The following is a 27,364-nucleotide window of genomic DNA, read 5'->3' on the forward strand; positions in this document are numbered from 1 at the left end:
TCAATTTAAAAAGTTTTAATTTGTTTAATTCTTTTCATAGATAACATTAAGTACATGACTTATCATTGGTCCAATACTTATCATTGGTCCAATACTTATCATTGTGACACCAGCTGAAGTAAATAGTTGAGGATCGATGCATGTGGTATTTAGTCGCTTATATTCCCCGATACCCTATCTCGTATTCAGGAACACTTCATTCAAGTCTTCAGGCAAAATGGGACACGAAGAGGCGAGGGAGGTAAAGAAAGATCGCCTTGCTCAATGCCCACGGAAAATGAATTGAAAAGAACTTTTGCCGTCGATTTGTTTGAAGTCTACAAAAAATCTGGCCACTATTGAAAACCTATTTGCCAGTGTCTTTCCATAATGTGCCAGAGAGGATAGAGCATTACAGTGTTCCAGAATATTGCTATAATGTAGTCAACTATATGAGTTCACCAAGTGTACTGGAAGAGATCGGTTTGAGTGACCTGTCAGAGTGTTTACACTGTAGCAGTCAACTGTAAGTACATGTTTATAGGAAAAGACAGAAAAAAGGGATCTTTTTTATTATTATTATCGTTTAAAGCTTCAGAAGTCGTAAGGCATTCACAAACAAGTTCAACCCGCCAATTAAAAAAAAAAATTGGTTATATTCGATATATATTTATATATTCTTTATAACGCAACCTTCATGTTTATATAGCATGCCCCCGTGGGAGGAGACATCAAAGGGGGGGGGGGGTATCTGGGAGACGTTTTCATGCTGACACATAGCCAACATAAGTCTGCTCAAGTCAGGATTCGAACTCGAGCCCCCTTGATGGGTAGCCAAGGGGTATTCGTCTCTCGGTCACCCATCCAATATTAAATATACAATAAAACATTATTAAAACGTATGAATCTAGAAGCTTCTCTACAAGTCAACATGGTTCGAGTCACATTTGGATCAAATGAATAACATTTGTGTGTGTGTGTTATGTGTTAGGATGCGCGGTGTCTGAGCAGAAAAGCGCTTGGGGTCCCGGGTTGGAATCCCGTTGAAGACTGGGTTTTTTGTTTCGGGATCATTGGGCGCCTCTGAGTTCACCCAGCTCTAATGAGTACCTGACACTATTTGGGGAAAAGTAAAGACTGTTGATCGTTGTTCTGGCCACATGACGCCCTCATTAACCGTGGTCCACAGAAAAAGTCTCCTCCTGTTTCCTATAAACTTGTTTGTGCGAAGCAAGATTTTCTTACAAAGTCAAAGTCTAGATAAAGACTCGATGCCTCACCAGATCAGCTTACCAATATCGTGCCTGATAACAAAAAGTTCTGTGCCTCAAGGATACAACTCCATCAACGTCATTGAACCATATGTTTTTTTTTATATGTTTATATTTTATTATAGCTTTATGTGTGTAAAAAAATAATGCTTAATTTAAAAATGTAATTTAGATCGTATATTATTATTATTATTGTTATTATCATTATTATATTTGAACATATATAGAAAAAAATCCAACATAAAAAAAGCAAAGTGTTCCACTAAATTTTCCCATTGGGCAAAATGATCGGTCAAAAATGTTTGGGACACACCAGTCTCAATCAAAACTAAACTTTTTTATCCTACAACTAAACATACTCAAATTATTGATGAAATCCAGTTGTTCACAACAAGATGAAGATATTTGCCAATCACATCTTGAAAAAAAACAACATTTAATCTTATTTCTGTTACTCAATGTTTCCACACACTTATCACCCCTCCCCCCAACAACCAATAATGTCTGCTAGCAATGTAACACTTAAAACTCTACAGCACAAGCCTGCTCATTGTGTGATACGAATTCATTACGTCAGCCCCCCACTGCGTATAATTACCTTGGGAAACATAAGACCTTATGATTTAATCAATGATTGGGTGTATTCGTGGTCTTGGGTTGGTCGAACGATAGCAACATTAGAAAGCCAATGGTCAATAAAGTTAACAAAACTTAGCAGAATAGCTCAGTTAGTTTTAATAATATACACCAAGTCATTCCAGAAAGCAACAACAAAAAAAAACAGCAAAAGTAAAGCATGGTTTCAGAAAACGAAAGACATCAAAAGTTTAATAGTAAACCCTGGTTTCAGAAAACAAATATAGAAAAATTTTAGGGTTTAGATGAAGAAAATCCCATCTGTAAGTGTAACCGTCTTTACTTCCCGGTGTACGACTTCTACCCATTACAGTTGACTGGACTCAGGCAGGCCCTGAAAGTTCCAAAGTTTGAGATCCCAGTCTTCCCCAGGACTCGAGCTCGAGATCTCAGGCGCTTTGCCACTCAGCGGTTCTCTCAGCCACTAAGCCCCCCATGATTAATTGGGGTTCTATTAATATTTGGTACTTTTTGAGTATTTAGTTAGTTTAATGTATAGTCCCATCAATTATTTCTGTTGGTAGCATAGAAAAAAACAAAACGACATTGTTGACTGGTTTTATTTGTTTCTTTATCTGTTGGCTGGGAATTTGTATTTCGTTTATTGTATGACAGTATATAGCTTTGCTTTGTGTTAAAAAGCTTGAAATGTCTCTGTTTAAAGCACTTCCCCAATCACCTTGTAAAGTGGGTTGGGTGGGATTGATCCTCTAAAAATAGATTGATTTTAAATAGATATCCTTTGATCCTTGTCAAATCTTATCGTCTAAACAACAAACTTGTCAATGATACAAAACATTCGTGTCAATAGATCGCGGAGACTATTTATAGACGCATACAATTTATATAACGCTAACATAGGCCATAAACGTATATATCTGGATCTGCCTGGGATCAAGGCTTTTCTCTTGGATGTGCTGGCCTGGGAGTCTGTACTTAGTAGTTTGTTCACGTTGATAGAAAGTGTATTCCAATGACATGATGAAGTTGGGAGCGTAGGTACAGTATACCTCTTGGTTTTAGTTTTCATAAATGTCGCTAGATCAATGACTTACTTATATGTTGTCATAAAGCCACTTTTTAACAAAAAATTATTTCCACGCTTATACTAGATCTATCTCCCTTTCTCAGTTTCTCTCTTTTCCTCTCCTCTCTGTAACCCTCCCCCTTTCTCTGAATATTTTCCTCCCTCTTTACTTACATATAACCATACATGTATGAATCGTATCTCTTCCATAAATACTTAATTATATGTTCTTACAAATATATAGTTTTCAAGCTCGTTCACTTTACAAAACTTTACACATTGAATCAAGAACCAATTTTTTTTTTGTTATGGAGATTATCTCTGGGGAACTTAGGGAATTTCAATGCCATGATTCCTAGGGATTTCAATGCCATGATTCCTAGGGATTTCAATGCCATGATTCCTAGGGATTTCAATGCCATGATTCCTAGGGATTTCAATGCCATGATTCCTAGGGATTTCAATGCCATGATTCCTAGGGATTTCAATGCCATGATTCCTGTCTTCCAGTCTTCTGATATCTCAGTTTTTCTTTGGCTACTTTTGATGTACTAAATTTTGAGTTATGTCCCTGTTATTTGGGTTAGACCAGAACATCAAGGGCAAGCACTGAGGGGACAAATGTTTTTTTAAAAAAGAGAAAAGTGTGGTATGTGTGTGTGTGTATTTGCGTGCGTGCGTGTGTGCACAAGAGAGAGAGAGAGAGAAAGAGAGAGAGACTTTGTCTTGAACGAAAACACAGACTTTATCTGTTTATGTTCCCATGGTATATGATAGTGCAAGGTCTGTCCTACTCCAGCCTACATTCGTTTTATTCCCAGTGAAAAGATGACGTCACACAAGTGTGTAAATTGATTACAAAGTGTTTTTTCTCAAGGCTAAGGCATTCATTCATTTCATATTGAATATGGGACACGTTTGACGACTGCTAATCAACCTTGAGCGTTGAAATTGAACTCTTTAGTTAAAGAGTTACATGTACGTTTCGATTCTCAATTGACAAAATTGTAACAAATATTAGCACAAACCTTTACACGGGAACTCAATTTGAATGTGTTAGTAGCCTAACCTCGGTCTTTTTAGCGGCCCCCGTAAGGGGAAAAAGCCGCTATTAGGTTTGTGCAAAATGTCCGTCTGTCCGTCTGTCACACTCAGATCTCGAAAACTAGAAGAGATATGAAAAATATTATTTCATCATTAAATGCGGTTTGAAAAGTTTAGGTGCAACGGCTACTTTTGGTTTTCTAAAAGCAAACCGTTTAATTTATAAAATTAATTATGCAAGCAATTTTTTCATAAAAATACACCAATTCTAAAACAATTACGTAAATGTAAGGGAGGCAATGTTACAATATGCTAACAAAGATGGACTATCTCTGTGTATTTTTAGTATCACTAAGTCAAATATATTTATAAAATGTACAGGAAATGTTTACAACAAATATAAATAATAGTTAAAGATGTTTTTCCTGGTCTACTAGGTGCTAAAATTAAAAGAAAACATTTCTTTTTGTTTATAAAGGCTAATAATGCACTTTGTATGTAAATATCCCGCACAATTTTTAAAATGGACTTTTTGTGCCGCGACTTTCGTGCAGTAGCGTAACGTCGCAACATGTCCAGTTGCCAAACCAATTCCTTAAACTTTAAAAAAAAAATCAGATTTTATTTATTTTTTGTTTAGTGCCCCCATCCGAATAAAAGAAGATTCTTTTTGTGCGTTTTGTCTGTTGGTCGGTCTGTCCGTCACGATTAGATTAACAGATAACGCTAGAGGCTATTGTAAATCTGATTTAACCTTTAATTTTTCATTAAGAAATATTGCAATAGTTTTAAGTATCTATAATAGATTGTTCCGGATGTTTTGTGAAAAAAAATTCAATGCCAATGAATATTTGTTTGCTCTTCTAACTAACTTATTAGATTTTATTTCCATGCTTAAACGTTGCAAGAAACACACGATCTTTAACATATTGTTCCGTTTTTTTTAATGTAAATAGCTTATAAATGCTAAATAAAAATATCTATACTGATTTATATTTCATTAACTATAAAGTTGTTCCGGATATTGTTTTATAAAAAATAAATTATGTCAAATGATTGTTTGAAATCGCATAATTGACTAATATTACACGTATATTCTTTGACACTACGTCACTATAGTTTATTTATCAATATCAATTGTTCCGAATTTTTAATTTAAAACAAATTTATGTCAAATAATTTTTTTTTTTAAATATCGATAAGAGGTTATTCAGGAATTTGAAAATCAATTTTTAGACTTATTTTACAGTTAATTTTCTTGCCGAAACATAACAAAAGTAGTTTAATCGATAAAGAATGTTCCGGATTTTGTTTCGAAAAAGAACTCGACCTACATTACCTTAAGTTTCTTACAAAAGTGATCCGAAATTTATATGAAAAATCTAAAAACGCTAATAAATGTTTGAAATCCCTCTTCTAATAAATAAAACAAATAATTCTCTCATTTACGAAAATTGGTTGTTCCGGATTTTTTATGAAAAATAGTTTAATTTTATTTATGTAAAATCGCACTTCTCTCTTACACTACATTTAACTCTTTCTCTTCGTTATTATTTAACACGTTCTGATGGAATCAACGTTGGTATCGTCAGTTAGGAGAGAAAGAGTTAACTTTCTAGCTAAAACGTTAGAAAATCTAATTATCGTTAATATTATGCTCCGTTTTTTAAGGAAAACAACTTTCTAACACCAAAGTATGGTTTGAAAAAATCTCCATAAGGCTATGGTACATGTAATTTTCATAACAGATCATCCCACAAATTTAATTAACGGCATTTGATTAATCTTGAATTCTTATTTTCTCTCACTATAAATATATAAACATCCGGAACAATCTATTATAGTAACTTAAAACTAATGCGATGTTTCGGAAGGGAAATTCAATTTTAATTAGATTTTCAATAGACAGACTGACAGACAAAACAAAAAAAAGCTTCTTTAATCCTTTTAAACTTATGTTATATACATATTAAGTCTAACTAGCCCATCAAATGAAATGCTAAAAGAACAAACTCGGTGCACCAATGTCTATGATTCCTCGAGAAGCTGCTCGTATAGATGACTTTTTTTTAGTCTAACTAGGACGTGTGACGTAATGGATTTTTTTTCCTTTGACGTCATATGGAGTTAATTCTTTAAATGAAATGCTAAAAGAACTCACTCGGTGCACCAATGTCTATGAACACTCGACAAGCTGCTCGTATAGATGATATTTTTTAGTTTAACTAGGTCGTGTGACGTAGTGGATTTTTTTCCTTTGACGTCATATGGAATAAATTCTTTAAATGCTAAAACAACTCGGTATAGTAATTTATTAAACCTCGTAATGTGACTCGCATTTTAAAAAGACAAAATAGATTTAGATATAATCTAGATTTTTTACACTAGATCTAGATTTTTTTTACACTAGAGCTAGATTTTTTACACTAGATCTAGATTTTTTTTTTCTTACACTAGAGCTAGATTTTTAAAACTAGATTTAGATTTAAGTTATAATTAAAGTCATTATAGAATCTAGATCTAGAATTTCTTGATCTAGTTTAGAATGTTTGTTGTTTTACATGTTTCGGATGTTCCTTCAGAGTTGTAGTCCAAACCTCCCGTAGGACGACGGGGGGGGGGGGGGGGGGGGGAGCGGGCAGGGTTTGAACCTGGGACCATCGATGAATCCAAACGACAGTCCAGCGCGCAAACCGCACTACCAGACAGTCATGATTTAGACTAGATCAAGATCTATAATTTTAATTTCTAGGTTTAAAGTGTAGATTTTTATTTCTAAAGTCTAGAATCTAGATTGTCAATATGTCAATATTGCAATGTTATAAAATATTGCAATTAGTCTATTAATTGATTATCTAGTGTTTTTTTTATATAAATCTTATCTAAATTAAATCTACATTATCCCAAATATATATTTTAGATCTAGATCTAGTAGCCTAGATAATTCATGGGCGTAGCCAGGGGGGGGGTTCTTGGGGTTCAAACCCCCCCCCGAAATGAAATCGGGGGGGGGGGGGGGGGGAACGGAATTAAGTGACTGATTTTTGCTTTCATTTTGTTTATTTTAGGTGAGATTTTAATACTAAATCATCACTTACCACAGCACAGCCGAGGGGGTTTTGAGTTAAAAACCCTGTACCAGGGGGTTTTGAGTTTAAACCCCCCTACCAGGGGGTTTTGAGATTTTAAAAAACCCTATCAGGGGGTTTTGAGATGCAAATCCCTCTACCAGGGGGGTATTGAGTTTAAAAACCCATTACCAGGGGCTTTGAGTTTAAACCCCCTACCAGAGATTTTTGCAGTTAAATCCCCCTCTTATATAAAACAAAACAAAGAAAATGCAAACAGCAATACCCAAATTCCAACAGCACAATTAAGGAAGATTTTGATTTTAAAACCCTCTTCAAAATTTACGATAAATTTTATGAGCGTAGCCAAAGGGGTTTTGAGTTTAACCCCCCCCCCCCCTCCAGTTGGGGTTTGAAGCTAAAAAGTACCTCTTCAATATAAAAAAAAAAGCAAATTACAAACTATAAAATCTATGAGCGTAGTCAAACGGGTTTTGAGTTTAAATCCCCCTCCTCCAGATGGCTTTTTCTTTAAAGTTAAAAACCCCTCCAGATGGTTTTGAGTTTAAAATTCCCCTACAGAGCGTTTAGAGTTGAAAACCTTTCTCTTCAATATTATTTTAAAGCAAACTACAGTCACCAAATTCTATGATCGTAGCTAAATGGGGTTTTGAATTAAAACTCCAGAGATTTTTTAGTTTAACCCCTCAGCAGATGATTTGACGAAAAAACTTTCCTTTTCGATATAAAACCTAAAGCGAAATATAGGCATGTAATTCCAAAAGCGTAGTCAAGAAAGGTTACACATTTCTACCAGTGGCTTGGGCTCCATTAAAAAAGTGTGAATAGTCTTCTGCCGAAATTGAAAAACATTAAATGTGGCTCAACAAAGATGGCTAAGACAGATTTTAGGAGTCAGTCATAGAGATCGGGTCTAAATCAAAGAAATCATATGCCGAACTGGGAGTCGAATCCTTAGTAAGGTTGTGACAGAGAGTCGCATGAGGTTTTGCGGGACATGTTTTCCGACAAAATGAATTACGCAAAATAAGAGTTGCGGAAACAGCTTTCCGGAAAATGCGCCGAACGGCGCGAGAGGGTCTAAGTCAGTAAGAATAGCACATTAGCTTTTTGAAATAAAACTTTTTAATAGCAAGATAATGGACTGTAGATACCTCAGAATATGCATTTTGTTGGCTTTCAATACCAGAAATAGTGCTCGGCGGCGGGGCTTCGCCCCGCGCTGGGGGAGCGCTGCGAGCTCCCCCAGATCCCCTTGCTAGCAAGGGCGGGGAGTCTACAATAAACAATAAACGTCTTCCGAAAGGGTCAGAATGTAATAAAGATTAATTATGTACACACACACACATATAATTTTTTTCCGAGGGGGGGGGGGGCATCCCCCCCAAAACCCCTCCCGAAAAAAAATCCTGGCTACGCCCATGCTAGATATAGATATTGAGAGTGCTAAATTAGTAGTTTAATTTAGGTAGATCAACATCCTCATTCTAGTTCCATTTAAATGAAAATGCTCAATACCAAAAGATTATCTAAAATCGCTCTTCTGACATATTGTACTTATCCGGTAGTTGTCATTCCGTAATGTGTAGGTATATTATCAATAGTAGACTATTAGTTTGTAACAAGTTTGTCATTAGATTAAGAGCAATGCCTAGTCGTGCGGTTAGCGCGCAGGACTGATTATCTCTAGGTTCTCGGTTTCATATCCTGCTCGATGCCATCCTCAGTCGACCAGCGAATATGCGGATCCGACAGGGATCCGTCTCCCACGGGGGCCGCCTCTGAGTTTGTGTGGCAATACAAACTCTCTTTGTAATCTTGTTTTTATTAAGTCTATATCAACTCACTCTGGTAAAAAGTTTGTACGCGATAAAAATCACGATATTTCTCCCACACCCAATCTCGGATTAAGCTGAAATTTTGCACAATTATTTCTTTTACCTGACAACAAAAGAATCAATTTTAAAATTGCGATTGGTTAATTAACTATTGGTAATTAATTATTTGGTTTGTTAACTTGAACAAGGGAAAGAAATAGTACTTGACAGATGTGGTGGTATAAGTTGAATTATATATATTATATATATTATTGAATTATTATGTCAACAAGCATCAGCTCACCCTATCATACAGTTTATTTTCTGTCAGATACAAATCGGATGAATTTGAAACTTTGCACAGATATCCATTGTCACAGACAAAACTTCAATAAATAAATTTTTAAAAAATATTAGTAGTAGTTAATTCGATTTGTTTTATATAGAAAAGGAGATAAATCTTGCAGTATTTAGACATAGGCCTATGCTGTGCAATTATTCTCCTTATATAAGTGTTGTTGTTTTTTTTTATTTCGCTTATTTTGTTATTCTGCCTGTAGTATATCCACTCCGTTGTGTTTGATGTTGTATCGAAATAGTAGACAAGACGTAATGCCGAAAGTTGTGTCCATATCTTCAACCGCTGCATGAGACCAACTCGGCATTGCCAATCTGTATACTCTATACATTCACTTGGCACCACCGCGTTGATAATCGTTCGTCATACCACGTGACCCGATTATCAGATATGAGGATTAACAGAGTGCAAGTTAAAACTATCACTTGTCTAATCCTTTAATGTTCAAGTTACATTTGTTGCCTGTGTTATCTTTAGAACGAGGCTTAGCACGCAATTAATAGACGTCTGATTGTCTTTCGACCAGTATTGGTTCTGAGAATGAAATGAATTGGTGCCTGCGTGGCACCCAGCGGGGGTTCCATAATCTACTACTTTAGTTCACTGATTGAAAGTCTGACCGATATGTTCATACGTTCTACCCATCACTAAATGAGAACCAAGACGAGGGCCGAAAGTACTTATAAAAGCAGAGGCGTGGTAAGTTACCATTAGGGCCCGGGTTGAAGCATATGATGTCCCTCCTCCCGTAGATTTAGTGTTAGAAAAGCCAAACTGAGTCATCCTGTATGTAATAGTACCTTCTATATTAAGTCCTAGAACAATGACATAAAGATGTCTCCATGATGGTACTGAATCTCGAGTGTCATTACGTTCAATTTAGTGACGACTTTTAACAAGTAATACATGGTGTACATTTAATACATTGAAATTCTTAGAGTCAGTCTTTTTACAAAGCTTATATCAACTCTGTCTGGTACACAATACAGTACACGTTATTACTCCCAGTTCTCATTATCGAATCAAGATGAAACTTTGCACAATTTTTCATTATCGACGTCAACACATGAACCAATCAAATATAAACATTAGTTAATTAATTAGCGCAATTAATTAATTTTGTTTCATGTAGAAAAGGGAGATTACTCTTGCACTATTGAGAGAGATTTGGTAGTAATTATGCAGTAAAAGTATTTTGTTATATTTTGCTTGTTTTCATTTACTATGGGCCAATAGAGGTCATAGGCCAGGTTATAATGAAACCCTTCGCGCCCTTGTTATGTTACTATGCCACTGTAAATAACAACAGGCTGTTGTTGGAATCGATGTGTAGCATTGAGAGGTACTAATCGTTACGTTTAGAATCAATGTATTACTTGGGGCACAACGTTCTCTCTACTAGACTAAGGGGGCTCCAAATAATACTTATAACTGTTACGTATTAGTCTAAATACATAACTTGTGTATGTCAATGTTCAAATATAGGCCTATAACTAATTTATCTGTAACGTAGTATTGACAAGTTCAGAAGAAACAACAATCATTAGAACATAACCATCTGGCAGTTCAAGCCTTTCTTGTTATACAGGGAACTAATTGATTTCTTGGGGAAGGAGTTCCCTTTCCTTCTTTTCTTTCTCCTCCTGCACCCCGTCCCTCTATCCACACACATTTTCTTAATCGACCAAATGACGTTTTTTGTTGTTTTTTTTTTTTTGGGGGGGGGGGGGGGGGCTGGGGCTAAACTTATAAGCGCGTATCACAACTCTGGTAAATAAACATAGATCTAGGTGAACTCAGGCTAGAGTTTTGGTCTACAGACAGCAGACAATAAGTATTGTAAGTACTACTAAGTATTTATAAATCTTTTTCTTTTTACGTTGGATCTGTAAATTGACGCATGATGTGGTAAATGTTTCCATTCGGTGTTATGCTCTACTGATTATTTAATTATCTGCTTTACAATATAGACTAGGTTTTGTTTTACATTTTTTTAAAAAGTTCGCTTTTAAAAGGGAAAATACAGTACATGTAGATTCAATTAAAAGATTTTTTTATTTATATATATCTTGATAAGTATTTTTTTTTACCCCCTGAGTTACTTGAGTAACGAATTCACTGAGAGAAAACTATGAACACGGTACTTCAAACAACAGTATTAAAAGGGAGGAAGGGGGAATCAGGTGTAAGCCTACTATACCACAGTAATAGGTGTAATTTTTGTGTGTTAAATTATGCACTTTCTCATGGCCTTTTTTAAAGTAAAAAATGTATTATGATAAAAAGTCTATTTTCTAATTAGATAAAACAATGTAACTGCATATGAAAGATCGTTTTATGTTGACACTTAGCATATCATCACACAGCCAACTGGTAGATCTAGATCCATGTTCTACTCGACCTGTACACCAAGAAATCATTTCAACCACAATAACGGAGAAATCTTGCAACGAACGCGGATACGATTATGTCATCATTCTGCATTGAATCCGCATCCAATGTATTGCGCTAGCGTAAATTAGCCAGCGATTAATTAATCATAGGGGATGTAAGACTGTAGACAGGACTGAAACAAGAAGGCAGGACTCACTAGTTCACCTCCCCATGTATATAACCTTTTTGTGAAGTAACGTCTGTAACATATAAGATAAGATAAGAAAAGTAATAAAGTTCGAATTATTACCACTAAAAGTTGTCTTTGGTCCCGCCTCCCTACCACTGCCTGACAATGTAGTACACTAGTGTCAGCTGACATGAGAATTATGTCACACTTAGATTCTGTATCTAAACGTAATTAGTTTATTTACACGTGAGTGTGTGTGGCTAGTGATATTGACGTGAAGTACCCTGCGTGCAGCGGGGCTCATATAATGGCCACGCTGCCCTTAAGAACATCGATTATGTTTTTACTGACTCATTAAGATACTAGTTCTATATCAGGTAATTACCTCCCCTAATGCACCTTTGGTCCCATAGACGTCTCTTGGCGCCGCTTGGAGCTAGATCTATGTTTATGTTGACACTTGTCTCTAGCAGTCTTGTAGTCAACACGTTTGAATTCACAGGATCAGCAACAGATAAGCAATACTCTGGTGTCTACCCATCCATAAAACTGCATTCAATGGAAGGGCATACAATTTAAAGTGTTTAATCCTGGTATTCAGAATGTCATGCTGTATTAATCCTATTTAACCGTGTCAAGGGAGAGCAAAAGACTCAATAAAAAATCATTTCGCTCCATGTAAATAATTTGTTGACTGTGTTGGCTATATAAATCTTCGTGTCTTTAATATGTCTTCCCATACAATCCACAGCTCTGGAAGACATGAGGCGTGAATACGTGGCGAACTGACATGACGGAAGGAATCGTTGGAAATAGTGACCCGCTCATTTCATGTATCCCCAGCGACACAGTCCACACTGGAGTCTGGAAGCTTTTAAAACGAACAGTTGAGCCCAACACAATGTGATTCAGATTCCAGGACATAATTTATATTCAATTATATCAAGAAGGTGAACATCTTTAAAGAACAACAAGGGACACTTAAGCAGTTTGTAAAAGAGAAATGATAAAATATTTAACTGTATATATCTGCTATATATACTTTTAACAGTATCTCCTTACAAAGTTTGATTATGTTTAGTTTATCAAGATTGGAAATCTCAAACGGAATCATTAGAACATTCGTGGGAAATTTGTTTCATCCTTCAACCAACAAAGACAACTATAAATGCCAACAGAGATCACAATTGTAATTCCAGCGACTGAAGAGGAAGATCTGTCTGCTTCTGACAACGAGGATGTCCCATTGAGCAATCGTGGCCAACGTTCTGGTACAAGTTCAACAGACATTGCCGCTGCTTCTTCTTTCGTGAACGACACAACAAAACCAACAGGTAATGACAGAAAAGGAACAGGTAATGACAGAAAAGGAACAGGAAATGACAGAAAAGGAACAGGAAATGACAGAATTCGTTCGCGCACCGGACGATACAGTCAAAGCAAAAACGCCACCAGAGTCTGCCAGAAGAAGAGTTCAGGAAACGGAAAGGACAAGCCCACCATTGGCAGGCGTCAGACGTCACAACTACACTATTTAAATGACGACTTGGACAAGACGTACAACGTAGTTCTAGACAGACAACTCTTTAGGCCAGTTACTAAGGTAAGTTTTTATTGATGGTTTGATTCTTTGTACAAACTGTTGCCAACGGAGGTCTACAACTAGATCAAAGCCTGATTGGGTTAATGTTCAGATACTTCACCTGTCTAAAAGGGTGGACAGTTAGATGAAAACCTACATGGATTGATACTGGGGTACTTTACCTAAGTAATAGTACTTGGAAAACAAGAATTATCAGCAAATAATAATCTTAAATAATATGTTTTTAAAATAGTAAATAAAAAAAAAACTTAAAAAAAAAGAATTATTTCCCTCTTTCTTTATTAAAAACCCCTGTAATTAACACTATTTAATTAACTATTTGGTCAATATTTTTATTGATTCATGTGTTGTCTTAGACAATAATAATACTTTTTTTATGAACCACAAACTTTTAGGAATCCTTTAAAAACTTTCGTAATTATAGACCAAATAAACCTGAAATCACTGATCAGGCAGCTCTAAGTGGTACTCCGTCGAAATATAACATTAATGTTCATCATAGCTTTCAGTTACCTGGAAGATGAACAGTCTCCTAGAATATTTGATTTACAAGTTGAAAATCATTACATCCTACCCTAAAGTCTCCCTCTAGACAGCGGGGAGGAAAGTGGAAAGGGTTCAGAGTCGAGACCAATCGAACACACGGCCAGACAGCCATCCTATTACACTTCACTAAGCCCATACATTATGTTTTGTTACAAAATTGTTGCTTTGCTTATTACGTTTACCAATTTTTGTGGCATTTTATGTCTCTAGAAATGATATCTTCCCTTTGCAATTTCTTGTGTGATGAAAGGAGTGCAGTCCTTGATACACAGCTGCGGTCACAGGTTACGCATCTATAATCACCAGGCGTCAGTATCACCCTTTTTTCTACTACTGTTGTGTATGGCATCTGCAAACTGGGATCCTTCTTTTGTGCTCGCTCTCCATGTGGATCTATCCAGTGCCACTTTTTCCCAGATGTTAGTGTCGATTTGGAAGAGCTTATGTCGCGTTTGTATCTATCCGTGCACCGTAAAAGTTGACGACCAGCGACTCTCCTACCATCTGATAGATCACCACACAGAATTTATGTACGAAATATTAGGCTCAATGTAGAGTATATTGTCAACATAAAAATGAGGTAGTCATGAGTTTTTAATAATCTACCCGATGATAATATCGTATTGTAGGAGGATATAGGGGGAGTAATTTACATTTCTTACGCTGCATTCCAAATGTTTGCTGTTGTCGTCAATGTTAATTTAATAAACATCTGTTTATACAACATTTTATACTTTTTAATTATGTTATTAATATATTAATATTGAAACACTACGTTAGTAGAAAAAATTAAATCACATTATTCAAGGTTTGTAACTGTGATCGATACGTTTAAGGTTATAATAATTGAATTATGTCCCCTTGAGCACTATTTTTATGAATAAAGAAAAAAAAAATGGAATCGGCAATAGAAGCAAAATATCAAAACAGGACAAAACATATACCTGTATTGATAAATTATTTAACTTTGGAATTTGATGTAAGGTTATTAAAATTATATTGGTGGGCTTACATGTCAATGAAATCAAATAGTAACCAATGGCAGTAAGTACATTCTATACTTGTTTTATTTAACGTCACATACTGTGATGATAACACTCGCGAATGCTTCTTCCAAGAGAGTTATTAGTTTTTATTGTTTCTGCACAGCCAGACAAGGTTGAAGATGAGCCAACTAAACCACAAGGGATCCATGTTTCAATTACTGGTAGCTACGGTAAGTACACTCATGCTTAAGCATTCTTTATGATGTTTCACTGGACCCATATCATTATAGACGTCAAATGTCAATCTATAGTGTAGACTCAAAGGCTGAAATCACAAATTGTCGTCTCTTATATTTTTTACAAGATATCAATTTCAAGATATCAATTTCAATTATTTGTTTTCCTGGGTGGGGGGGGGGGGTGCAAATATTAGAGGCACTGTATGTGAGAGAGAGGGAGAGAGAAAGTGGAGTATTTAAGTTTATCCTAGCCCTAAACTACTTTTGTTCTTATTTGAACTAAGTGTTGATGTTCTTCAAGTGTCACCCACCTCGCCCCTTCCAACCTTATGACCTTTTAACACATGTTTTTGGCCTGACAGACCTTATCTATCTCAACATCTCATCTCTCCCTTGACTTTCATCCTTGGGGTTCTGTGACACTAGGTGTAAAGTGTAACCAAATCCCTCCATTTTTGTTCCGGTCAGCAGCTGTACCTACTAGAAAATCTGGAATTCCATTTATTTCGTTCCCTATTCCGTGTGTCCATGTTTTCCGTTGTGTGTTGATTATTTGTGCCTGTAATTTGTGTATGTGTAATGAATGTGGACGTATGGTGTTTGTGAATGTGGTGTTTGCGTGTACATATATTTATCTTTGACTTTTCTTGACAAGCCGTGTTGACTAAATGACCACCAGATCCAATCAGCATTGAGCGAAGCACGCGCGGCAAATAGTTTAGATAGAACAAACTTTGGTCTCACTTTTCCGAGACGTTTTGAGAAGATTCCAAATGGATGGTTTAGTTTTAGACCAACCCATGTGAATCGATTATTGAATTGTTTTCAGTCATAGACTCGCACTGTGTTTCTTTGTTGTGATAAGATGTTTTGATGAAGTCGCCTTTCGTCTAGTTTGGTAATTATTGTTTGCGGTTTATAACATCCATTTTGTTCGCATGCGAGTTGATCCCATAGTTCGTGAGTTTTCAACCAAATATTCTTTTACAACCATCACACTTTATTAAAGCGCTATGTAAAGTTCTGCCCCTGCTATCTAAACTAGAACAAAATAAAATAGAATATAATTAGAATATTTTATTATATAAATAAATGTTTTAGCAACTTACTTGTATCGTAAAATGGTTTATAGCATGAGAATATTAATTTTATTATTATACTTGAAAATTTGTTACCCTCGATCAAATATGTCTGTTCTTTGTTGGACAAGTGCCCCAATAGTTGTTTCTAAAATACATATGAACATTGGCAGCGTTGTACTAGTATGTGCATTAAACTTTTAGTCCACCTTCTAGGGAAAGAAATTATCATTTTGATATGTATCTATGGTCTAGACATTTTTAGGTACTTTAGTTTTTAATTATTTTGACTGTGTTCGTAATTCAAGAAGTGAATATTTTGAAAGGATAAAAATAAAATAAAACATTAGTAAAGTTATTGGCGAACACAACAACAAGACACGTTCTTCACGTCCAGAGATTGAAAAGTAACTCAATATTTCACTTAGATCTACAGTATGGCTAACTTTGTTGAGTTTAGTATTCTTAAATATTGTTAACGCTATTCCTCTCTCACGCATTCTCCGATCAAGTTGATACTTTTAATAATTATCTATTGTAGCTAACAAAACATGAATCGATAAACAAAAATATTCAATTAATTATTGGTAATTAATTATTTTGTTTGTATCGAATACGGGAAATAACTTGTACATTATTGGTAGATATATAAGCATGTATAGCATGAAAGTAGCGCTATATAAAAGCTATAAATATATAGATATAGTTTTAAGGACGGAGTTATTCCCCCTTAGATGAGCTTTGGTTTTCTGTTTTAAAGGGATGTATTATAGTTTGCTGGTTTTAAATATAAACATTGTTTCTTTTGAATGTAATCTTTATTGGTCGGCCCAAACGTATCTTTGGTAAGTCTGAGATTGTGGGGTAGAGCTGTTTATCTTTGAATACATTTCAATTAAAATTAACCTCATTAAAAAGTGTTCCCATGTAAGTATTCAGTATTACATTGTACAAAAAAATGATAACAGCTGTACTACAACTGTCGCCATAGAGTGATAACAGCTGTTTCCTAACTACAACTGTTGACAGAGATAAAGTCACTGCTTCAATCTTAGGAGTCAATGTCGCCCGCTGACAAATTTTCAATGACTCGGATAATTTGATTCTTTAAAAATAAACAATGGCAAATGCACCAAATAGAAAACGAAATCAAGCTAACCCAGACAGACAGACAGACAGACACACATCTAAATAACAGCATGCATTGAAGCAATAGTTTCATAAAACAAAACAAAATAGGAGCAGATGTGTATACCCAACGCCCCATTTACAACCCCCTTGTGTATTGTGATGAAGCATTTACAGTGTTAATTTATTGATAAATGCATATATTTATATTTTACAGCCAAATGCGTAGCGATTTAGTCTATAACTGTATATCATGCTGGTGTATAGACAGACGTACATCACCTTGGCTATAACGGTCCTTATATCGGTTATATAGGTTATATAGGTTATAGTGTATTTAAAAAAAAAGCATTTTTTAGAAGAATTTCTATTTGGAACATTCCTATTCTGAGCCTTATGTACAACCATCGTCTTAGTCCTAATGCGTTCTTGTCAAGTAAAATCTTTTGTTATCGAGTGGTTTTTATAATTTCGCTAAAATCTAAACTTTACCTTCAAATGTCAAAATTTCGTTTTGTTATAGCTAAGGTATATCATGCATAACCTTTTATATATAGACCTATACAAAGATGTCAACAAACGTTAAAACGTTACGATTTAAATCCGAATATTGAACAGGGCTATACCCCCCTCCCCATCCCATTGTTATCTAATATCCTGTTATTTGAATCGATATGTTCCGATGAGTAGACAAACTATTCCGTTGTTTAATTATAGTTTCACTCACGAGCGTGTTTACAAAATGTTAGGCTTCTACACGCTAACACAGTATAGTGTTAAGCCAAAGCCTCCCAAAAGACTTTGTAGGCCCTATAATAACTTATAATTATAATAAGTACTACGTGTATATAACTATAACGGGCTAGTCTCTTAACAATGCAGCTGACCACTTTGTATAATAAGTATCAAATGTATAGCTTATAACAATACAGTGGATCACTTTGTATAATATAATAAGTATCAAATGCATATAACAACACAATACAATGGCTCTGGGTTTCTGAAGTTCAAAATATGTCAGCCGCTTTACTTCCATTTATAATATTCTTTATCACGCGCTATTCTTGCCAATGAAAAGATAAACAAAAACTGAACCTCTGTGTCTTCGATACCCACTTATCGATTTCCTCTTGGTGCCGCCTTTGTGACCCGAGTGAGATCCAAAATGAACTCCCCACAACTCTACCCACCCGCTGTAAGCTCGCGATGGAGTCGGCTGCTTTGTTAAGAGAGGGTTTCGATCGATAACTCTACTGTCTGACACAGCGACCATCTAGCACGGTTTACACAATATGGCTGCCTTGAGGATGTTATTTGTTCAATCATAATTGAGTTTCGAGTAAAATTTGATCTCTTTAAGATTCATTTGTTTGAAATGACATCTAAAACTGTGTACAGTACGAGATAGGATTCAATGCGTGTTGGTAAATTCAGTCCAAATTAGGTCTATTCCTGCTGTTGGAATACTAGCTCTGCGTGAGTACTTGATCTATCTCTTTGACTCACCTCTTGTGGCATCGCTTACAACTTGACTCAATGCAATGCTTTAGAACCTGCTTCGTAGCCAATTCCAGCAGCTCGGACCCAGACAAGATCGGACGACCTGTTAACGTATTTGAGGCCCAGGCCTTACTTAGAAGGTAAGTATAGCTCTGTGATGTGTGTGTGTGTCACCTTGACCTGTTGGAGAAAAATTTTTGTCACATGCTATATATCCCCAGACATAGACCTGGAGCATCAGGAGATCATGGTCAAAGCTCTGAGGGCTTATAGCCGTCACAGGAACTCTGATGTCATCCTGGGCGACGCTATTCCAACATCGGCAAAGGCTACAGCATGTGTAAACAGAAAGGTTTCTGATACTCTAAAAGCAGCGCTGACAAATCATTCAAAGACAACCCCTTACGAATCTGACCCAAACATCCTTCTCCCTAATTACGCCAGCGGCTTTAAACTCTCTCAGTGTCGTCTGCGCTTTTTCGACGATAGTGACGACATCAACACACTCACATCAGTGCCAAGCGGTAAAGGCCCGTCATTCTCTACGAAACGCAGACCGTTATCAACTTCTGCTTCCGCTACTGTAGCGGCTATTCCAACACTGTACCAGTTGGAAGAATCAGATGGAATTCTAGTCGATGCCGTGGGTCATGTTTACAAATCCAAAAGACTTCGCCCCTGGACGCCCTGTCCCATGAAAAATACAGAAAATATAATTCTGCAAAAAGAAAACACCCACCAACCACAGTCACCCAGGTATTTATTTTGATTTAGGGGACAAAATCCAATATAATGATTGTAGTTTTAAATTTTGCTAAATCAACATTTTAATGCTCTTGTATCAGCCTGACGCTGGGACTGAGATTATTGAAGTCATCCTTGCGAACAAAGCTTGTATCTACTTTTATCACTAACAGTGAACGTTTAAGTGATTTACAAGAATCTTATCTGCCTATTACGAAAGGCTGGGAATGAGCAACTATTTCGACTAGGCTAAGAAGCATTGACTTCAAGGAAATAAGACACTTCTCCTAAACACAATGTTTTATTAATTATAAACTTTATGAGATACGGTGTACAGAATTTAATTACAAAGACATTACCATGGAAACGATGTTGATGATTACTGGACCAAAGGGAATGAATCAATCAAAGAAACATCTTGCATGTCTACCTCAACTGTAAAGTAAATGTGTCAGTCAGCCAGAATGTATACATGCCTATATACTATCTATACTGGTGGGAATCAAAGAAACATCTTGCATGTCTACCTCAACTGTAAAGTAAATGTGTCAGTCAGCCAGAATGTATACATGCCTATATACTATCTATACTGGTGGGAATCAAAGAAACATCTTGCATGTCTACCTCAACTGTAAAGTAAATGTGTCAGTCAGCCAGAATGTATACATGCCTATATACTATCTATACTGGTGGGAATCAAAGAAACATCTTGCATGTCTACCTCAACTGTAAAGTAAATGTGTCAGTCAGCCAGAATGTATACATGCCTATATACTATCTATACTGGTGGGAATCAAAGAAACATCTTGCATGTCTACCTCAACTGTAAAGTAAATGTGTCAGTCAGCCAGAATGTATACATGCCTATATACTATCTATACTGGTGGGAATCAAAGAAACATCTTGCATGTCTACCTCAACTGTAAAGTAAATGTGTCAGTCAGCCAGAATGTATACATGCCTATATACTATCTATACTGGTGGGAATCAAAGAAACATCTTGCATGTCTACCTCAACTGTAAAGTAAATGTGTCAGTCAGCCAGAATGTATACATGCCTATATACTATCTATACTGGTGGGAATCAAAGAAACATCTTGCATGTCTACCTCAACTGTAAAGTAAATGTGTCAGTCAGCCAGAATGTATACATGCCTATATACTATCTATACTGGTGGGAATCAAAGAAACATCTTGCATGTCTACCTCAACTGTAAAGTAAATGTGTCAGTCAGCCAGAATGTATACATGCCTATATACTATCTATACTGGTGGGAATCAAAGAAACATCTTGCATGTCTACCTCAACTGTAAAGTAAATGTGTCAGTCAGCCAGAATGTATACATGCCTATATACTATCTATACTGGTGGGAATCAAAGAAACATCTTGCATGTCTACCTCAACTGTAAAGTAAATGTGTCAGTCAGCCAGAATGTATACATGCCTATATACTATCTATACTGGTGGGAATCAAAGAAACATCTTGCATGTCTACCTCAACTGTAAAGTAAATGTGTCAGTCAGCCAGAATGTATACATGCCTATATACTATCTATACTGGTGGGAATCAAAGAAACATCTTGCATGTCTACCTCAACTGTAAAGTAAATCTGTCAGTCGAGAAGCAGCCAGAATGTATACATGCCTACAGACTATCTATACTGGTGGCAGTCAGTCGAGAAGCAGCCAGAATGTATACATGCCTATAGACTATCTATAACTGGTGGGAATCAAAGGTTAGAGTAGGAACAAAAACGTATCTATAAAAGTGCAGATTAAATTGTGGAATACTTAGAATAGGCCTAGAATTTATATTCAAAACTAAATAGACCAATTGTACCTTTCTTTGTATATGAGACATTGAAGCACCTAAAATACAGTATCGAAGAAGACATAATATATACTGAACTACATAACTTTTTTCTGATCAAGTATATATTTCATTCATATCTAAACCTTTATCTTCAATTGAAAGAGAGAAAAGGAATGGCTGTATTGGCTAACTCTTCTAGATATTACATCATCTAATCGTAATGGTTGTAAAGTAGTATATGTAGTATGTGCTTAGAACACATAGTCTCTAAAATGAATATATTGATATAAAAAATGTCTATCATTTCACAAAATATTGTTTTCATGGGAAATATTTGTTTAATTTGTGATACAGTAGAGTTGATGGACTATGTGGTATTGGTTTAGAGGGGAAAAACCAGGTGATAGAAAGAAACACATACTTACGATTCAGGCGTAGAAAGTAGTGGCAAAAAAGATCTCTTTTAAAAATTACAATTACTGCTATTTACTTATGTATCAATTACATTTTTTGATGAACTTTTTGTTAACATTTGTTCATGCTTGTACTCCCTTAGGTCTAGTGAGGTGCAGCCACCGGTAAGTTCTAGTCTCAGTTCCAAACCAATAAACAGGCGAAAAAGTGTTCCCAGTCCAGGACAGCCGGTCAGAGCAGCCTCAGTCAGGATGGACATCCCACAACCCTCTAAATCCTTCCAGCGTAGAAATATGACCACCCACCTGTGGACCGACGGCAGTCAGCTCATGAGCCGCAGCATGCCCACCTCGTCCTTCCTCCATCAGAGGTACAACAGTTCTTTCCCGACATCCCCGAGGTCCTCACGGGACACCGCCTCCGAGAAAACATCCCCCGTGGCGGGAAAACAGGCGAACGCTCGCCCGTCCTCATCTTATTCCTACGATGGCGGCTTCTTCCTGGGCGCCCACTCTGGACAGGCAGAGTACTTCGTCATCCACCCGGACTGGGTTTCGGAGGCAGTCACCATCAAAAAGTTGTCTGTCGGCAACAAGACTGTGGGGGCGCCGGTAGCCAAGAGCGCTAGCTTTAAAAGTGGCATTTGGTCTGGGCGCAGATGCTTAAGTGCGCCCCCTGCCAAAAGAAGAAACCCCATTACTTGGGAGTCTCTGGATTCAAACGGTGTACCGGATAAACAGTTCTAGGATTTATTAAGATCGTGTAGTTAGTTTCAAGAATTATTTTTAAAAGTCTGGTAAAAACATCAACATAGCAATGGAACCACCAGATCCTTCAAAGCTTCAGCACAGTACTTAAGTCTCATCCGCCTTTTTTCTTTATCTTTCAATGTGTAAATAACACTGCAAGTTGCTAATGTCGTTAAAACATTTGTCTTCACACGTATGGCTCTATCATCAGCTTTCACAAAATAATAAAATAAAAACTAATTTTTAAACCAACTTTGAAATGTTCTTATACAAGTTAAAAACCGGTCAATTTGGTTTTTGTCATCAGAAAATTGTCTTAACTTATTGAGACATAGTCATGAAACGGAGTCCAGTTTTTTATATATATTTTTTTTTTTAATTTTATTTTATCTGGACTTCACTTTGTAAATACCTGTGATGTGTAATTAAATCTATTTTGTATGTTCATCGTTCTCTACTGCTGTACTGTCTGCTCCACTAGCACATCCTATTCCATAATTATTTAGATCTATATGTTGCAATGTTAAGCGGTGGTTTCCTAAGCGGTCACAATGTTGAAGTAATTGTCACTTTCATTCATGGAGTCCAATTTCTAAACAGAAAGCTTTAGCAAGCATAGTTGTCTTATTTTCTCTCTTTCTAAATTAAAGATTCATTGCTTCGAAATGTAAACAGCATCTTACAAATTAAAGTCTAAACAAAGAGAAAATTACTGTGATTAACTTTTAGTCTAAAAATCTTTAAAAAAAAATAATTTTAATCTGAGAGAAAAAGATGAGAAAGCGATTTGAAGAAATTTGTTGGCGATTTAATGGGGCCTTGTGGTAAAATGTAGGAAATTGAAAAGGGGAAGTTTAAAAGAGATTTGTAGAAAAAAATAGATAAGTAAACAATGTCAAGGACGCATATTGCAAGAGCGACGTCGCCAACTCAACAAATAATTATGTGTGCTACAAGAGAAAGGACGAAGAAATTTGATTCTGCAGTAGGTAAAAGGTAAAAATGATTATATTTTGTATTAATATTCTTGGTGTCTTCTGTACACCGGATACACCAAAAAGCTTGCTATTTATAGATTGGCCTCCATGTAGGAGACTCTCCACTAGAGTGTAAACTAATATAGCCTAGACGTTTGGATTTGCACACATTAAGACGAAAATGTGTAAGATTAAACTTGTCGTAATCTTTGTTTCTTGTGAACTAAGGCCTAATAGAGTCTACCGCAGTTTTAAATGTAACATTTGTGAAAACAAAACAATGTAAGACCCATAGACTTACAGATATTATATATATATGTCTATGGTAAGACCGTTCTTGTTAAGTCCTTTGTCTCTCTGAGAAATGGCGTCAAGTCGTCACTGAAAGGTCGAGCATGGGAACCACTGCTGTTGTAGTATACTATCGGTGACTGTTGTAGTATACTCTCGGTGACTGTTGTAGTATACTATCGGTGACTGTTGTAGTATACTATCGGTGACTGTTTTAGTATACTATCGGTGACTGTTGTAGTATACTATCGGTGATTGTACAATTTGTGATTGACTTTTGTTATAACTAACTCTTTCATCTCATGGTGTTGAATGTTAGCCTAATCCTGTTATGTATAACATTGACTATATAATCTTTCCTTCTTTATACTCTGTTCATGTTGCAATGGGATGTTCCTGGTTTAACACTATCCACCATTATCAATTGAAGGGCTTAGAACTTCCTAAACGTAAAAAGTCAATTGCCAAATGTTAAAAATTGACCAACCCCTAAGCCTATAGTTTTATAGTGAAATAATCTATCCCCCAGGAGTAAATATTTTGTTTAAGACAGATGTACCGTAAGGTTACATTAAACTATCTACCGACTGGCTAGTCTAGAAGTAAATGCTTGAAAGGAGGAGAGTGAATGTTTGGTCACCAATTTAAAGCAAGAAGCTTTCTGAGGCCTACATAGAAAGGAGATGAACCTTTTCTCTCACTGCGAAACTTTTGATAAAACTACTCAACTCAGCTTGACATTAACTGTTGTAGTTGCTGTTTGTAATTGACAAAACCAATTCTAAAATGCCCACTATTCCATTGTTAGACTTGAGTTTCTTCACGTAGAGCCCATATACAGACATCTATTTTTAGAAGCAGTCTTGCCCTCAGCCCTCCAATTGTTTGTTTCAGTGCTGAAGGAAATCGTTGTTGTTGTTTTTAAGTGTTCTAGAAAAGTGACTGTTAAAAAAAAACAAAAGGGGAGAGAAGAAATATAAAAAGAAAAAAAAAGTTGCATTAAGCCTGAATTAAACTAAGTGCACATTAAATGAATATTAAAAAAAAAACGTTTCTTCAGTAGTCAGCAGTAGATCATGTAACAAGATTGTCATAGAACAGTAGTCAGCAGTAGATCATCCAGCGCAACAAAATATTGACTTTTAAGTTGCAACAAATTTTGATTCAAACCGGGCGGACAAATAAAATGTCCGGATTAAATAACTTAACCTATGCTAGGATTCGAACCAGAGATTTTATTTAGCTTCCTGACTAGCTTAATACGTTAAGCGTAAAAAAAATATTGGTGAATTACTGTAATGACTTCAAATTTCCTTTAAAAAAAACAATCTTGTAGACATTTCCCACTTCACAGATGTCTCACATCGGTGCTAAAGATTGTGATCAGATGAACATGGACTATATACTATCAAAATGTTCGATACTTACTATCTACTAACTTGTTCAGTGCAATGCATTCTGGGGGGACTGGAGTCTAGGAGTTTATACAAGCCAGGAGGCTCTCTGTTTTGGCCCAAGAGAAGGGGTGGGTGTTTCTCAGCCTTTAAAAAAAAACGTGTCCATACTTCGACGTTCAATCTCTGCTTAATGTCAACTGCTAAGGACATTCAGTTTTTTTGCTTATAAGAAACATGAAAAGAGCAAAGTGCAGGAGTACTGCAAGACTTAAGTTTGTTGATCTTGCTACTCAAGCTACTTGGTCACCTTGCTAATTGGTCACCTTGCTACTTGGTCACCTTGCTTGCTAGGTTGACTTTTAATTGAAATACTTTATAAGCAAAGTCGGATTCCGCATAATTGTTCATCTAGGAAATTACTGTGTCAATTTGTTTTCATGCAAGTTTTTAAGTATGCTAACTACTTATGTTACCATTAGTCCAACAACTAAGTTGATGTCTGTGCTAGTCATTCCAGTAGGAAAGTTTTTGTTTGTTTCTAGACAGTTACCTCAAAGGATTTTGTTTGTGTGTGTGTGTGTATGTATGTATATATGTTGTAATGCTTTTTTTTATTATTTGGTTCAATTCTAAAAACTTTGCTAAAAGTTATTAGTTTGCTCGGTCAAAACAGGCAAAGCAGATAATATATACTTCTCAAATTTTGGAAAAGATCATTTCTAAACTATTTCAATGGAAAGAACTCAGAAACTTTCAGAAAAACACATTGACCTACATTGAATTCTCTCTCCTCCACCCCCACCCCAGTACTGAATAATTTCAACTATCCAATTTGTCATGCCACAGCTTGACAGGAAACATGTCTTGTTATTTCATCTTTCATGTGCGATCGTATGTACATCCAAAGTGTAATACTGTACCAGGTGAGAGAGAGAGAGTCTAACTTCTCTAACTAAATTTGAATGATTCTAAAACCTGGTCACGAAACCGACCACTTGTCAAAATGTTTCTTTGAAATAAGCTTTAATGTTATATTGACATACGTGCTTGTTATTTGCAAGTTTTACATCTAGCACAAAATAGCACTGCCAGTAATGTAGCATTGAATGACATCAAACTGAGTTGATATTTGTTGCAAATGTTTTACATATGTTTTTTTTAAATATCTTTTTTTATCATCAACAAGTCTTAGCAGCTTTACATTGTATGCTATTGAATTACTTAATTAAACCTTTTTTTGTGTCCCAAAGGAATGTATAGTTCTTTGTCTGAATTTGACTTAAACATATTTGGACTAAAAATTGATGAAACTTTGGATTTGTTACAAATATTTTAATGACATCATTTTTAATTTAAAAAAGGCATAACTGCTGTATATACCACTTTTTCTTTTGGATCCGTTGCCTACAAAAAACATATCAAGAATAACTAGGAAGCTTGGAGCTTTTATAAAATACACAAATATTCAGTTTAAAAAGTAAAAAAGTAACAAGAAATGTATGTCTGTGTATTATTATATACTATGATCTACAATGAGAATCAGATGCTGCAGAACAGAATTTGTCTTACAGATACTAGACTAGGATCATTCTGCATTTTAATTTCTTCTGTTTAAAGTCACATGAGAAATCAGAAGCAGCTTTTGTCCTAGTGTTTTATCTTTCCCAGACTTTAGTTCAACCATCACAGTTTGAATTTTTAACTGTTGAGAAAAGTAGACAGTTGAAGTCATTTTAATACAAGGATAAGATCATAAAGCAGAATAAACGTCGAAAAACTAACAAGATTTCAGTGCAATGGTAGAAACCACATGCACAAAAGCTCAGTACTATTGTCCTGGGAACAAACTTCAGGAAAAGTAGATCTTGTTCAAACAATAAAGTTCAAACTGTTTCCCTAAGACTAGTGCTAATCCCACAACAGCAAACACTAAAGCTGAAACTGATTCACTCTCTAAACCTTAGGCTAATCCCACAACAGCAAACACTAAAGCTGAAACTGATTCACTCTCTAAACCTTAGGCTAATCCCACAACAGCAAACACTAAAGCTGAAACTGATTCACTCTCTAAACCTTAGGCTAATCACACAACAGCAAAAACTAAAGCAAAAA

The 27,364-nt window shown here is 35.8% G+C and overlaps 1 protein-coding gene across 3 annotated transcripts; it reads left to right on the forward strand.

Moving 5' to 3' along the window:
* Positions 1 to 299: 299 nt before the first annotated feature.
* Positions 300 to 26,505, forward strand: LOC106074220 (uncharacterized). 3 transcript variants are annotated; one of them, XM_013234958.2, is made up of 5 exons: positions 300 to 505; positions 12,536 to 13,387; positions 15,083 to 15,149; positions 19,087 to 19,621; positions 21,981 to 26,505. In XM_013234958.2, the coding sequence occupies exons 2-5, from the start codon at positions 12,953 to 12,955 to the stop codon at positions 22,582 to 22,584; spliced, it is 1,641 nt and encodes a 546-aa protein (XP_013090412.2). In that variant the 5' UTR covers positions 300 to 505; positions 12,536 to 12,952; the 3' UTR covers positions 22,585 to 26,505. The 3 variants fall into 3 exon arrangements, with proteins under 3 accessions (XP_013090412.2, XP_055864397.1, XP_013090413.2); XM_056008422.1 differs by lacking the exon at positions 300 to 505 and adding an exon at positions 2,731 to 2,885; XM_013234959.2 differs by lacking the exon at positions 300 to 505 and adding an exon at positions 10,982 to 11,060.
* Positions 26,506 to 27,364: the final 859 nt, after the last annotated feature.

The sequence above is a fragment of the Biomphalaria glabrata genome, chromosome 1 (assembly GCF_947242115.1).
Source record: "Biomphalaria glabrata chromosome 1, xgBioGlab47.1, whole genome shotgun sequence".
Taxonomy (NCBI): Eukaryota; Metazoa; Mollusca; class Gastropoda; family Planorbidae; genus Biomphalaria; species Biomphalaria glabrata.